The sequence below is a fragment of the Suncus etruscus genome, chromosome 15 (genome assembly GCF_024139225.1).
Source record: "Suncus etruscus isolate mSunEtr1 chromosome 15, mSunEtr1.pri.cur, whole genome shotgun sequence".
In the NCBI taxonomy this organism is placed as follows: Eukaryota; Metazoa; Chordata; class Mammalia; order Eulipotyphla; family Soricidae; genus Suncus; species Suncus etruscus.
This window is the reverse complement of record NC_064862.1, coordinates 59,976,935-59,991,321: the sequence shown is the minus strand read 5'-3', so window position 1 is coordinate 59,991,321 and position 14,387 is coordinate 59,976,935. Positions and strand designations below refer to the sequence as shown.

The following is a 14,387-nucleotide window of genomic DNA, read 5'->3' as shown; positions in this document are numbered from 1 at the left end:
AGTGATCCATGAGGAGAGTCAGGAGTAAGCCCTGAGCATTACCAGGTGTGTCCCCAAACTTTAACAGAGAGAGAGAGAGAGAGAGAGAGAGAGAGAGAGAGAGAGACAGAGACAGAGACAGAGACAGAGACAGAGACAGAGACAGAGACAGAGACAGAGGTTTGTTGGGTGAAAAGCTCCATGAGGGTTGGAAGTGATGTCAAAGAAGCTGACAGAAGCTGGAAATGACTCTGCTGTCCAGTCTTCTTATTCACATGAACTTTGGGGCTCCCCACCACCTGCTTCTAGTCCATCAAAAGTGGGGGCCTCCATGGTGTCACCTGCACTGTCACCTGCATCTATCAGTGATTCTTCCTCAGGTTTCAGCCCGGGGGCTGCCCCAGGCCCCAGCTCCTCCAGAGCTACCGAGCCCTGGCAAGACTTGCGTCTGCTGAAGAACGTGGTGAGAGTAGGCCTCCGGCCACACACCTCCTCCTGGGGAATCTCCGAGCCTTTGTCATTCTGGGTATCTGCCACTGTGACCGTCAGCACCTCTTCCCCCGACACCAACACCGGGGCACGCCCTGCCCAGGCATCCACGCCATTGCGCTTCGTGGCGCCGTTGAGAGTCAGGACGCCCGTGTGCCTCTTCTGCCGTTGGCGCCAGAGCAAGAGGAGAAACACGAGCACCAAGACTACCAGCAGAGTCACGATCACCGGTATCAGGGTGTCCTTCACCCCCTTGTTTGGATTTGGGGACGACCTGCTTATCTTTGTGGAGTCCTTGAAGGAAGTGGTGGTAGATCTTTCTACCAGGGCAGTGGGCAAGACAAAGATCCTCTTGGGAGTCTTCAGAGAACTAGTTACCATGGAGACAGAGAGTTCACTGGTCCCTTTGGAAAGGTCTTGAGAGCCAGTGGACGGGATGAGAGGTGGTCCCGTAGCCCCACTGGAGTCAGTGCCTGGGTCAAAAGTGGAATCCATGGCCCCACTGGTGGGCTCCAAAGAGCCAGTGGCCAGGGTGAATGTGGATCCCACGGCCTCACTGGAGGAGTCTGGAGAGCTAGTGGCCAGGGCAAGAGTGGCATCTGTGGCCTCACCGGTGGGCTTTGGAGAGCCAGCAGCCAGGCTTTCATCAGTCACAACCTGGCCACCCGGAGAGTTTGTTGCTATGAAGACAGCAGAGTCATTGGTTGTGTCAGAAACATCCAGGAACATTACAGACTTGTTGGTGGAAATTTCCTGAAGGACTGTGGGCACAGACAACAGGCTATCAGTGGAAGTCTCCAGAGAGGTCACATCTGAAGGAGTCAGGGCCCTGATATGGTCCCCAGGGTCATCATCCTTTTCAAGGTCCCTTGTTAGCACAGGAGTAAAGATCATTGAACTGAGGCTTGGGTCTGTAACACTCTCAGTTCCAAAAGAATCATAGTCTTCTTGAGGTGTCTGCATTGGACCAAGGTTTGGGCCTGTAACAGTCACAGTTCCAAAAGTATCATAGCTTGTTTGAGGTGTATACATTGCCATTGAGCTTTGGGCCCAGGTGCCCATAGAGAGGAGGAGGAACAGTGTGGTTTCCATGGCAACAGGCATGAGCTGGAACTGGGACCTGAGGGGAAGTCAGAGAAAAAAATATAACATGAGGGTGCGGAGGACCTGGTCAGGCCCTCCCTCCTGCCCACTTCCCTGCCAACTGCCAGGCCCAACTTGTGGTTTAACGGCTTTTTCCACCCTTGCTTCTACCATTATCAGAAATAACAAGGGAAGCAATGCTGGCAGCTCCCCCATCAGCTACCCACTACATGCTGCTTAGACTCAGCAGCACCACCCCTGCAACTACCCTGCACTCACTTCTCCACAGCTCCAGTGGCCTTTGAGGTGCTTTTCCCATCACCTGGAACATCATCTTTTAGCCATGGTACATTGTCAGTCCACTGAGACCCTGATCCCCATATCACACAACTTACAGTTCACTTGATATGCGTCAGGAGGCTCCAACTCCTCTCGAAGTTAGGACAGACTGGGCAGACGGGGCCTCAAGACAGGAGAAAGGAAGTGAGCCTGGCTCCACCCCACACCCCACCCCGCATCCTGCCCTATCTGCCCCATCTCACTGTGTCACGGCAGCAGCCCTGAGGAGTCTCTGCTACTCTTTCTAGGGGTTGAGACAGTATGGGGGTCTAGTCTCAGCTGAAGCAGTGGGGAGGGGCCATCTGGACCAGACTTCCTCTGGGCTCGGAATGGAACCACAGCACATGAAGTGGGATCAGAGCTAGGCACCTCAGTGTGTGCCTGAGAACAAGTTATAGAAGAGAGGTAGATAGGTACATAGGTGGGAGGAGGGGATGATTTTGTTTGCATCTGAGGTCCCGAAGTATATCGGCCAGAACTTCCAAGTACTCCCAGGAAGTACCAGTACTTGGAAAAAGAAAGCCCTTGATGGAGGCAAAAAGGGATCTGGAAGAGGGAGGAGGTAGATGGAGTGAGGGTAGATGCACGTGGTCTGCATGAGGGGACCCTGGGTCTGATCCCCAGCACCACATGGTTCCCCAAGCAAAGCCAGGAGCAATCCTAAGCACTGAGCCAGGAGTAGCCCCTGGACAGTGTTAGGAGAGAAAAAGAAGTAAGAAAGAAAGAAAGAAAGAAAGAAAGAAAGAAAGAAAGAAAGAAAGGAAGGAAGGAAGGAAGGAAGGAAGGAAGGAAGGAAGGAAGGAAGGAAGGAAGGAAGGAAGGAAGGAAGGAAGGAAGGAAGGAAGGAAGGAAGGAAGGAAGGAAGGAAGGAAGGAAGGAAGGAAGGAAGGAAGAAGGAAGAAGGGAGGGAGGGAGGGAGGGGGAGAGAGAAAGAAAGAGAGAGAGAAAGAAAGAAAGAAACAAAGAGAAAGAAAGAAAGAAAGAAAGAAAGAAAGAAAGAAAGAAAGAAAGAAAGAAAGAAAGAAAGAAAGAAAGAAAGAAAGAAAGAAAGAAAGAAAGAAAGAAAGAAGAAAGAAAGAAAGAAAGAAAGAAAGAAAGAAAGAAAGAAAGAAAGAAAGAAAGAAAGAAAGAAAGAAAGAAAGAAAGAAAGAAAGAAAGAAAAAGAGGGCCGGGAAGGTGGCGCTAGAGGTAAGGTTTCTGCCTTACAAGCGCTAGCCAAGGAACGGACCGAGGTTCGATCCCCTGGCGTCCCATATGGTCCCCCCAAGCCAGGGGCGATTTCTGAGCACATAGCCAGGAGTAACCCCTGAGCGTCAAACGGGTGTGGCCCAAAAAACCAAAGAAAGAAAGGAAGGAAGGGAGGGAGGGAGGGAGGGAGGGAGGGAGAGAGAGAGAGAGAGAGAGAGAGAGAGAGAGAGAGAGAAAGAAAGAAAGAAAGAAAGAAAGAAAGAAAGAAAGAAAGAAAGAAAGAAAGAAAGAAAGAAAGAAAGAAAGAAAGAAAGAAAGAAAGAAAGAAAGAAAGAAAGAAAGAAAGAAAGAAAGAAAGAAAGAAAGAAAGAAAGAAAGAAAGAAAGAAAGAAAGAAAGAAAAGAGGAGAGAGAGGGAGAGAGAAGGAGGGAGGGAGGGGAAGGAAAAGGGAGGGGGAGGGAGGGGGGAGAAAAGAAAAGAAAAGAAAAGACATTATTGTAATAATGCCCAGAGACGATAAAGATGAGTGCTGGAAGGACTGGATCACAATGTGAAGCTCACCACAAAGAGTGGTGAGTGCAGTTAGAGAGATGACTACACTAACAACTGTTATGACAATGTTAATGAGTGAGAGAAGTAGAATGCCTGTCTCGAATACAGGCAGGGGGTGGAGGAGGAGGGTGATGGGGAGCATTGGTGATGGTAATGTTGTACTGGATAAGGGGGGGTGTTCTTTGTATGACTGAACCCCAACTGCAACAGTGTTTATAATCAGGGTGCTTAAATAAAGATGTTATTTTAAAAACTAAAAGCAAGATCAAAGAAGGAAATCACAAACAAAGGAACATTCTTTTTGTTTTGTTTTTTTGTTTGTTTGTTTTTGGGTCACACCCGGCTTTGCTCAGAGGTTACTTCTGGTTGTCTGCTCAGAAATAGCTCCTGGCAGGCACGGGGGACCATATGGGACACCGGGATTCGAACCAACCACCTTTGGTCCTGGATCGGCTGCTTGCAAGGCAAACGCCGCTGTGCTATCTCTCCCGGCCCAACATTCTTAAGATTTATAGCAGATTTGGGGCCAGAGAGATGGCATGGAGGTAAGGCGTTTACCTTTCATGCAGAAGGTCATCGGTTCGAATCCCGGCGTCCCATATGGTCCCCCGTGCCTGCCAGGAGCAGTTTCTGAGCACAGAGCCAGGAAAAACCCCTGAGCACTGCCGGGTGTGACCCAAAAACCACAAAAAAAAAAAAAAAAAAAAACAAAAAAAAAAAAAAGATTTATAGCAGATTTACCAAAAGTGACCCTTCAGGCCCAAAGGCTATGGTGGGAGATAAGAAAAAAAAAAAAATGGGGCCGGGAAGGTGGCGCTAGAGGTAAGGTGTCTGCCTTACAAGCGCTAGCCAAGAACGGACCGAGGTTCGATCCTCCGGCGTCCCTTATGGTCCCCCCAAGCCAGGGGCGATTTCTGAGCACATAGCCAGGAGTAACCCCTGAGCGTCAAACGGGTGTGGCCCAAAAACCAAAAAATAAATAAATAAATAAATAAATAAATAAAATAAATAAAAAAATAAAAAAGAGAATTACAAGCTGATATTTTTGTTGAACATAGATGCAAAGATCCTCAGCAAAATATTATCAAATACAAGTCAACAATCATAAAAAAGATCACACATCATCACCAAGTAGGATTTATCCCAGGGATTCAGGAGGGTTTAATATGTAAAAATCAGTTAACATAATATACCATATAATTAATAGAAACAATTAAAATGATATGGGGGGAGGGGAGGGGACTTGTGAACTTCCAGCTTCCAGCACTTAGGAAGCAAAAGCCTCTGGGGTTGTCGAAAGCTTCAGCAGGCAACACGGGACCATATGGCTCCCTGCGGTAGGCTTTTGGGCCAATCTTAGGGGAAGATGCAGTCTCGAGTGCCCCCCACAGCCTTCTCTCTCCTTCCTCCTGGTTCCCAGGGTTACCCCTGGCCACCTGCTCAGGGTCCCAATAAGTGGTTTCAGGCGAGGAGCAGTTTAAAGGAGACCCCTAGCTTCCAGGTTCCTGCAGGGGGCGGGGAGGGGACTGTTGAACTTCCCGATTCCAGCAATTAGGAAGCAAACACCTCTGGGGGAGTCGGAAGCTTCAGCAGACAACACGGGGATGATATGGCTCCATGCGCTCGTCGCTTGGCAAAATCACAGACCAAAGTGGTGTCTCAGAAACAACACCCTCCCTCTTGACTATTTCTAAAACATAAAAGGGACACGTGTATCTCCTTTGTATACCTCAGATGTATTCCTTTAATATCTATAACTCTTTTTGAATATCCTCATATAGTGACAATTTTGTCCACTGGTTTTGTTATTTGATTGTTTGCTTTTCCCCCTATGAGATCTGTTTTATAAGCAATACTGGTAGAAGAGTATCTCTGTATAGAATGCATGTTTGAACCAAAGTATGGGGAATGTTGTGGCATTGTTTCTATTTTGCATAGGAACATTAAAATGGGAAAATAATACATATGCAAACAAGTTCTTATCTAATAGAGGTGGGAACACAAATTTGGTAATGCAGTTAGGCCTTATACCCTGAACATTGGCATAATGAGTTGGCTTAGGCCTCAGAAGAATCGGCATCGCCCATACACACATGAACAATGGATACCATCTATGGAAACAACCACAATTGTCTACAACATTACCAGGATCCAAACCTCTACCAGGGGAGACTGCTCTGGCATTGACTTATTCCAAAGAGTGCTCTCAACACCCAGAGGACTCAGCAACAGCCTGCTGGCAGGGCAGATCACTCCACATTTAATGGTGTGCTGAAACTAGAGGATGCTCCACATCAGCCTGACTTTGATGAAAGAAATGCATAAGGGGCCGGGCGGTGGCGCTGGAGGTAAGGTGCCTGCCTTGCCTGCGCTAGCCTTGGACTAACCACGGTTCGATCCCCCGGCGTCCCATATGGTCCCCTAAGCCAGGAGCGACTTCTGAGCGCATAGCCAGGAATAACCCCTGAGCGTCACCGGGTGTGACCCAAAAACCAAAAAAAAAAAGAAAGAAAGAAATGCATAGAATCCAGAATCTTTAAATATAGGAACCTGATACCAGCAACAGCTAAAGTGTAAAAAAATTACACCGGGATCACGGAGAATGACTCGGGTTGGACAGACTGGTATGCCTGGAGCCCAGAGTCGGTCTTATGCCAATAAACCTCAGGGGTGAGGCCTTCTTGTAATCAGGCCAAGGATATTTTTCTGTTTTCTCCATATTTTTCTGGGCCTATACAAACAATGGCGATTGCCACTAACACACTTTTACTATTTTTTCTTTAACCCTTATCCTTTAAGAAAAAAAAAATTTACTGAACTTAAAAACAAATAACTGCGGGGCCGGGCGGTGGCGCTGAAGGTAAGGTGCCTGCCTTGCCTGCGCTAGCCTTGGACGGACCTCGGTTCGATCCCCCGGTGTCCCATATGGTCCCCCAAGCCAGGAGCAACTTCTGAGCACATAGCCAGGAGTAACCCCTGAGCGTTACCGGGTGTGGCCCAAAAATCCAAAAAAAAAAAAAACAAAAAACAAATAACTGTAGTAGAATGCCTGTCTTGAATATAGGCAGGAATTGGAAGGGGAGGAATGTTATACTGGTGAAGGGGGGTGATCTGTTTGTGACTGTAACCCAACTATAATCATGGTACTTAAATAAAAAATATTAATTAAAAAAATAAAATTAGGGGCCGGAGAGATAGCATGGAGGTAATGTGTTTGCCTTTCATGCAGAGGGTCATCAGTTCGAATCCTGGCATCCCATATGGTCCCCCGTGCCTGCCAGGAGTGATTTCTGAGCACAGAGCCAGGAGGAACCCCTGAGCACTGCCGGGTGTGACCCAAAAACCAAAAAAATAAAAAATAATAATAATAAAATGATATGGGCCCCAGAACAATAGTCAACAGGCGAGACATTTGCCTTGCACATGGAAGACTAAGTTTGATACCCATCATTCCAGATGGTCACCTGCACCAGTCAGGAGTGATAACTGAGGGCAGAGCCAGAAATAACCCCTGAGAACTACTGGGTGTGGCCCCCAAACCAAAATATCAAAATCATATGATCATACTAAAGATGTAGAGAAAGCATTTGACAAGATTTCATCACCTGTTCATGACAAGATGGGAACTGCTTTTGTTTGTTTTTTGTTTGTCTTGTTTTTGGGTCACACCCGGCCGTGCTCAGGGGTTACTCCTGACTCTATACTCAGAAATTGCTCCTGGCAGTCTTGGGGACCATATGGGATGCCGGGATTTGAACCATCGTCCTTCTGCATGCAAGACAAATACAAATACCTTCATGCTATCTCTCCAGCCCCACAAGATGGGAACTGATGGAACTTTCTTCAGGATAGTCAAAGCCATTTATCGTAAGCCCATAGCAAACATTTTACTCACTGGGGAAAAACTAATCTTTTTGTTTAATTATCTTTATTTAAACACCATGATTACAAATATGATTGTAGGGTCTGGAGAGATAGCACAGCAGCGTTTGCCTTGCAAGCAGCCGATTCAGGACCAAAGGTGGTTGGTTCAAATCCCGGTGTCCCATATGGTCCCCCGTGCCTTCCAGGAGCTATTGCTGAGCAGACAGCCAGGAGTAACCCCTGAGCACCGCCGGGTGTGGCCCAAAAACCAAAAAAAAAAAAAAAAAAGATCTAGAGAGAGAGTACAGGGAGTAGGGTGCTTGCCTTGCATACTGCTAACCCCAGGTTCGATTCCTTGCATCCCATATAGTCCCCTGAGCCTGCCAGGAGTGATCCCTGAATCACACTGAGCATCACCAGGTGTGGCTTCCCCCAAAAAAATTCAAAAAAAAAAAAATGACTTAAAGGGCTGGAATACATCCTGTACACGTAAGAACTCTGAGAATTTGATCCTAAGAGTTTGATCCCTGGGGCTGGGCGGTGGCGCTGGAGGTAAGGTGCCTGCCTTGCCTGCGCTAGCCTAGGACGGACCGCGGTTCGATCCCCCGGCGTCCCATATGATCCCCCAAGAAGCCAGGAGCAACTTCTGAGCGCATAGCCAGGAGTAACCCCTGAGCGTCACAGGGTGTGGCCCAAAAACCAAAAAAAAAAAAAAAAAAAAAAGAGTTTGATCCCTAGGAGCCCATTTGATTTTTGTCTCATTTTCTACTATAGAAATTCGGCCTTACCCTTTCTACACTCACAAAGGAATTTCGGTACCAAAGCCCACCAAAAGCTCCCCGCTGACTAGTCTATTTCTGACTCTTACTTCTAGTATAACCTGGCACCAGCAGCTTGTTTTTTCTGAGTCTAGCTCTATGATGGTAAACAATTATTTCCGTCCCCCCAAAAATCTATTTCCGTCAACTACATAAACGTCATAAATATCTCTGTCTCTCTCCTCCTGGTTTCTTGAAAAACCTGCTTTTTGCTAAACCAAAAACATCTCTAGCTCTTGTTTCACAGCCCTCTAGCAGGGCTCTTTCTCACCTATATCGAATAGTTATTTGATATGTAAATTCTAGGGCCTGGTCTCATTGGGAAGATACTCTGCTCTTTGTTTTCCCTGAAAACACCTTGCATACCAGAGTTTGTGCTTAAAAATGTCATCGGCTGAACAGTAAATCTGTCTCTCGTCCCATGGACGTGTGTCCTCTTACAATGCATTTTGTGTGGTCTCATTTATTTCATTTTCGTATTTCATATTCATCTGCTTCATGTTCCCGCTTATTCCCAGTGAGGATTTACGGACCCCACTAAGGTCTTGCTAGCGACGCAGGCCATCCGCAGCAGTAGGGGGCTTGCCTTGCACAGAGCCAACACAGGTTTGATCCCCAGCACTTCATGGTCCAGCACTCCACACACACACACACACACACACACACACACACACACACACACACACACACTTTTCTAGGTCCCAAAGGAGTAAAGAGACACCACAGCTAAATGCAACATGGATTGGGGAAAATGCCATGACTACAAGGATAGAAATAATTAGCAAAATTCAAATGTCAGCTGCTGAGTAAACAATAGTGCTGCATTAACATCAGCTCTCCTGGTGACTCTCCTGGACTTGGTGTGTATTATAGATATGAGAAAGAAAGCAATTCATGTTTAGATTACATGACAGGGAAGGTGACCAGGGCAGTGACTTCCTTTTCAAGAGTGTTACTCACATATAAGTAATAATAGCAATAAAAAGAATAATGGTTAATAAAAATAAAATCTGTGTGACTGAATGTGACTAGGTAGTGAATTGGTCTGTGGTTGTTTAGTGCACTATTTTGGTAACTTTTCCACATGTGATAGTTCTCAAATTTTCAAATGAAAGAAGAAACTAGAGACTTGAGAGATAGTATAGAGGTTAAGTTGCTTCCCTTACACACAGCTGACCACAGTTTGATCCCCAAACAGTACATGGTCCCCGGACATCACCAGGAGGGATCCCTGAGCACAGATCCAGGAGCAAGTCCTAAGCACTGTGGGCTGACCCCCAAATTAAAAAAAAAAGAATTTCCAGAAAGATAATGAAGTAAAGCAGTTTAATTGAGGGATTGTATTAATTACAGAAAGAAGGTAGGGGAAAAAAAGAAAGAAAGAAAAGAAAGAAAGAAAGAAAGAAAGAAAGAAAGAAAGAAAGAAAGAAAGAAAGAAAGAAAGAAAGAAAGAAAGAAAGAAAGAAAGAAAGAAAGAAAGAAAGAAAGAAAGAAAGAAAGAAAGAAAGAAAGAAAAGAAAGAAAGAAAGAAAGAAAGAAAGAAAGAAAGAAAGAAAGAAAGAAAGAAAGAAAGAAAGAAAGAAAGAAAGAAAGAAAGAAAGAGAAAGAAAGAAAGAAAGAAAGAAAGAAGAAAGAAAGAAAGAAAGAAAGAAAGAAAGAGAGAGAGAGAGAGAGAGAGAGAGAGAGAAAGAAAGAAAGAAAGAAAGAAAGAAAGAAAGAAAGAAAGAAAGAAAGAAAGAAAGAAAGAAAGAAAGAAAGAAAGAAAGAAAGAAAGAAAGAAAGAAAGAAAGAAAGAAAGAAAGAAAAAGAAAGAAAAAGAGAGAGGATAAAGAGAGAAAGAGGATAGTTCCCTTAAGGAAAGAAAAATTTCACTCTAAAGGGCACAGACAGGGCCCGGAGAGATAGTACAGTGGCATTTGCCTTGCAAGCAGCCAATCCAGGACCAAAGGTGGTTGGTTCGAATCCCGGTGTCCCATATGGTCCCCCGTGCCTGCCAGGAGCTATTTCTGAGCAGACAACCAGGAGTAACCCCTGAGCACAGCCGGGTGTGGCCCCAAAAAAACAAAACAAAAAACAACAACAACAACAACAAAAAGTGGTATTTTCGGGGCCGGGCGGTGGCGCTAAAGGTAAGGTGCCTGCCTTGCCTGCGCTAGCCTTGGACGGACCGCGGTTCGATCCCCCGGTGTCCCATATGGTTCCCCAAGCCAGGAGCAACTTCTGAGCACATAGCCAGGAGTAACCCCTGAGCGTCACCGGGTGTGGCCCAAAAACCAAAAACAAAAAAAAAAGGGCACAGACAGAGATAGATAGCACAGTGGGTAAGTGGCTATCTAGGATTCAATCCCCAGCACCCCATGTGGTCCCCAAGCACTACCAAAAGTAATTCCAAAGCACAGAGCCAGGAGCAACCCCTGGGTGCAGCTGAGTGTAGCCCCCAAACAAAACAATACAAAGGGCACAGATAACCCGAGTGGTGACCAGAGCCCTCCTGGAAAGCTGCTTCTTCTTGGAAGCTATTGGGATTTATTGGGAGGGGGGTTGGGGTCTGAGGATGGGCTCTGGGGAACACAATGCAGAGGTTTAGGGTTAGGCATTTTGTTTAAGCTGCCTTCTCTGGGTTGAGCTTAGCTGCCAGGCAGTTGTGAGGGGAAAGATCACAGTTGGCCTTGAGTGTCTCTTTGTTCTGTCAAGCTTATCAGGGCTCAATGACTGCCTGTCCAAGCTCTAGGGAAGGGGTTTGGCTTCCCCCCCAGAGAGATAGATAGGCAGTATGTGTGGAAGGTGGGGAGGTGTCCCTTTGCAGATGATATCTTGTCTTTGCAAACATCTGTTGGGTTGTTTTTTGGTTTTTTGGTTTTTTTTTTTTGGCTGTCTGCTCAGAAATAGCTCCTGACAGGCACAGGGGACCATATGGGACACCAGAATTCGAGATTCGAACCAACCACCTTAGGTCCTGGATCGGCTGCTTGCAAGGCAAACACCGCTGTGCTATATCTCCCGGCCCACATCTGTTGGTTTTTTACTGCCTTCTGAATTTTACTGCCAAGACCCACCCCTCTCCCTCCCTCCCTCCACCTCCTTCCCTCCCTTCCTCCCTCCCTCCCTCCTCTCTCCCTCCCTCCCTCCTTCTCTCTCTCTCTCTCTCTCTCTCTCACTCTCTCTCTCTCTCTCTCTCTCTCTCTCTCTCTCTCTCTCTCACACACACACACACACACACACACACACACACACACTCTCATTTTAGAGCCTCTGCTCTTTTTCAACTTCATTCCTCACCCAGACTTGGCCTTTCAACTCTGACCTTCTGCAGGTCTTTTAGGGTCATTTCACCAGAATTGGGGAAGACAGAAATAACTGGTGGAAGGCCTATGGATCCTTTCCAACTCTCAGCCCCAGGCCAGAAAGCCACACAAGGGGCTCAGGGACCCTGAACTGCTTCACCTGTGTGATTTTGACACATTAGTGCACATGTCTCGATTTCTTCCAAATGTCTCCAGGAAATTAACCAAGGGTATGAAGCACAAGTTTTGCTTATCTTGGGTTCAGTCCCCTCCACCCTCCATAAAAGTCCTTGGTGGTCAGTGATGCAGGAGCTGTGGCTGAGGGTCTTGTGCTCATCCACAATTTCTTTGTGGGGTGAGGGGATGAAGGGGACCTGGGCTACACCCAGCAGCACTCAGGGGTTACTCCTGGCTCTGTGCTCCTGGAGGGTTCAGGGGACCATATGGGATGCTGGGGATGGAACCTGGGTTGGTCCTAGGTCAGCTGCATGCAAAGCAAATGCCTTACCATTGTTCTATCATTCTGGCCCCTCATCCATGATTTCTAAGTTCCTTAATATTTTCTTTTTTTGTTTTGGGGTCATACCCAGCGGTGCTCTGGGGTTTTTCTGGCTCTGCACTCAGAAATCGCTCCTACCAAGGTCAGGGGATTATATGGGATGCCAGGGATTGAACCTAGGTCTGTCCCGAGTCAACCACATGCAAGGCAAATGCCCTACCGCTGTGCTATTGCTACAGCCCCCCCTTAATATTTTCTTTTTTTTGGTTTTTGGGCTACACCCATTTGACACTCAGGGGTACTCCTGGCTCAGAAATTGCTCCTGGTTTGGGGGGACCATATGGGAAGCCAGGGGATCGAACCGAGGTCTGTTCTAAGCTAGCGCTTGCAAAGCAGACACCTTACCTCTAGCACCACCTCTTGGGCCCCAATCCCCTTAATATTTTCAAGAATTAAAATAAAGGGGCTGGAGAGATAACATGGAGGTAGAGCATTTGCCTTGCATGCAGAAAGATGGTGGTTTGAATCCTGACATCCCATACGGTCTCCCGAGCCTGCCAGGGGTGATTTCTGGGCATAGAGCCAGGAGTAACCCCTGAGCACTGCTGGGTGTGACCCCCCCCCAAAAAAAAAAGAATGAAAATAAAGATGCTTTGAGTTGGAAAGTAGAAAAATTTATTGGAAAGTAGAGGAAAAAAGAAAGGAACTCCCCATGTGGGTAAAACCTTAGCATAGGACTAAATTCGAGATAAAGAAGGTTTTGTAGGGGTCCTTTTAAAGGTTCTTTGCATTTTGGAATGTTTTTTGTTTTGTTTGAATTTGATTGTGGGGGCCATACTGAGTACTGTATAGGGGTTGGCTCTGCAGTTAAGGTTCATTCCTGGTGATGCTCTGGTGTGATGGCATCAGGGCCACTGTATAAGTCAGTCAATGCTTGAAAACAACAGAGGTCTGAGAAAAAAAAGGGCCATAAAACAGAGTTGTCTTGTTTTTTCCAAGATAAGGAAATAACTCTGTAGGGTTCCAGAGACCACACAACTAGAATAAAGTTGAACACTTAAATCCATCTGCCAACAAGATTCTCCAGCCTGGCCAGCCAGGGGCCATCCCCCAAAAGAGATGAGCCCCGCCCAAGGTCATGATGAGGATTATATAGGGAAGTGATATAGGGAGGTTCCAGCTTTCTGATGATGCTTCAAATGATTGGCTCTTGTCTAGGGGTACCTTCCTACTGCTCCCTTGTCCTTCCCTGATAGGCTACCTAGTATGGCCAGGTAGGCTGAGGCGGGGTCTATGGAAATAGGCTTCTGAAGCCCCAGCATGTAGCTCACATCATGTGGCCCTTACAAAATGGTGTTTCTCCCTGCTCAGAACCTAAGAAGAAGCCTGCCACGTGGCTTTTACAAGATGGCGTCTCTCCTTATTCAGAATTCAGGTCCCAACAACCTCCATTCATAAGGAGCCATAAACTAAAGACCTGTCTTAACAAGGCTAACTCACAGATGATGGACGGGCCACAGCCCTTACACCACCCACCTGCTTTTGTCTCTGTTTTTGAAGCTAATTAATGACTTCTCCAGAACTGTGTGAACCCCCTCCCACCCCTAGTGCACTGTAAAAAGACCAAGACCAAGAAATGGGGGCTGCATAATTTGTGTCTGGGACTCCCTGAAGTTGCCAGCTAATAAAACACCTTAAAATTCTTTTTTTTTTTTCTTGTTTTTTTTTTTTTTTTTGTTTTTGGGCCACACCCGGCGGTGCTCAGGGGTTACTCCTGGCTATCTGCTCAGAAATAGCTCCTGGCAGGCACGGGGGACCATATGGGACACCGGGATTCGAACCAACCACCTTTGGTCTTGGATCGGCTGCTTGCAAGGCAAACGCCTCTGTGCTATCTCTCCGGGCCCGAAATTCTTTTTTTTTTTTTTTTTTTTTTTTGGTTTTTGGGCCACACCCGGTGACGCTCAGGGGTTACTCCTGGCTATGAGCTCAGAAGTCACTCCTGGCTTGGAGGACCATATGGGATGCCAGGGGATCGAACCGAGGTCCGTCCAAGGCTAGCGCAGGCAAGGCAGGCACCTTACCTCTAGCGCCACCGCCCGGCCCCCGGGCCCGAAATTCTTAACTTTTTATGACTCAGAGTCTTTGTGTGACTTCATAGCAAAGGAATACAGGAGACTGGACCCAGATTGGCCTTGTGCGAGGAAAGCATCTCAACCATTGAACCAATCCTGGACACTGCGTATCAATTAACCAAAGTGTCACAGAGAATGCAAGGATCCTACAGAGTTG

At 46.8% G+C, this 14,387-nt stretch overlaps 1 protein-coding gene across 1 annotated transcript; it reads right to left on the bottom strand.

The window, feature by feature from the left end:
* Positions 1 to 246: 246 nt before the first annotated feature.
* On the bottom strand, positions 247 to 1,885 carry SPN (sialophorin). Its single transcript, XM_049788132.1, has 2 exons — positions 1,831 to 1,885; positions 247 to 1,229 (listed from the first exon to the last, which is right to left on the bottom strand). The coding sequence occupies exons 1-2, from the start codon at positions 1,883 to 1,885 to the stop codon at positions 247 to 249; spliced, it is 1,038 nt and encodes a 345-aa protein (XP_049644089.1).
* Between the last annotated feature and the right edge of the window lie 12,502 nt (positions 1,886 to 14,387).

What these genes read in the sequence shown, in the direction of transcription:
- SPN (XM_049788132.1), bottom strand. Translation starts at nt 1,885, where the DNA reads ATGATGTTCCAGGTGATGGGAAAAGCACCTCAAAGGCCACTGGAGCTG. An exon ending in GCCACTGGAGCTGTGGAGAA is followed by an intron (nt 1,230 to 1,830) that starts GTGAGTGCAGGG and finishes CTGTGCCCACAG; the next exon opens with TCCTTCAGGAAATTTCCACC.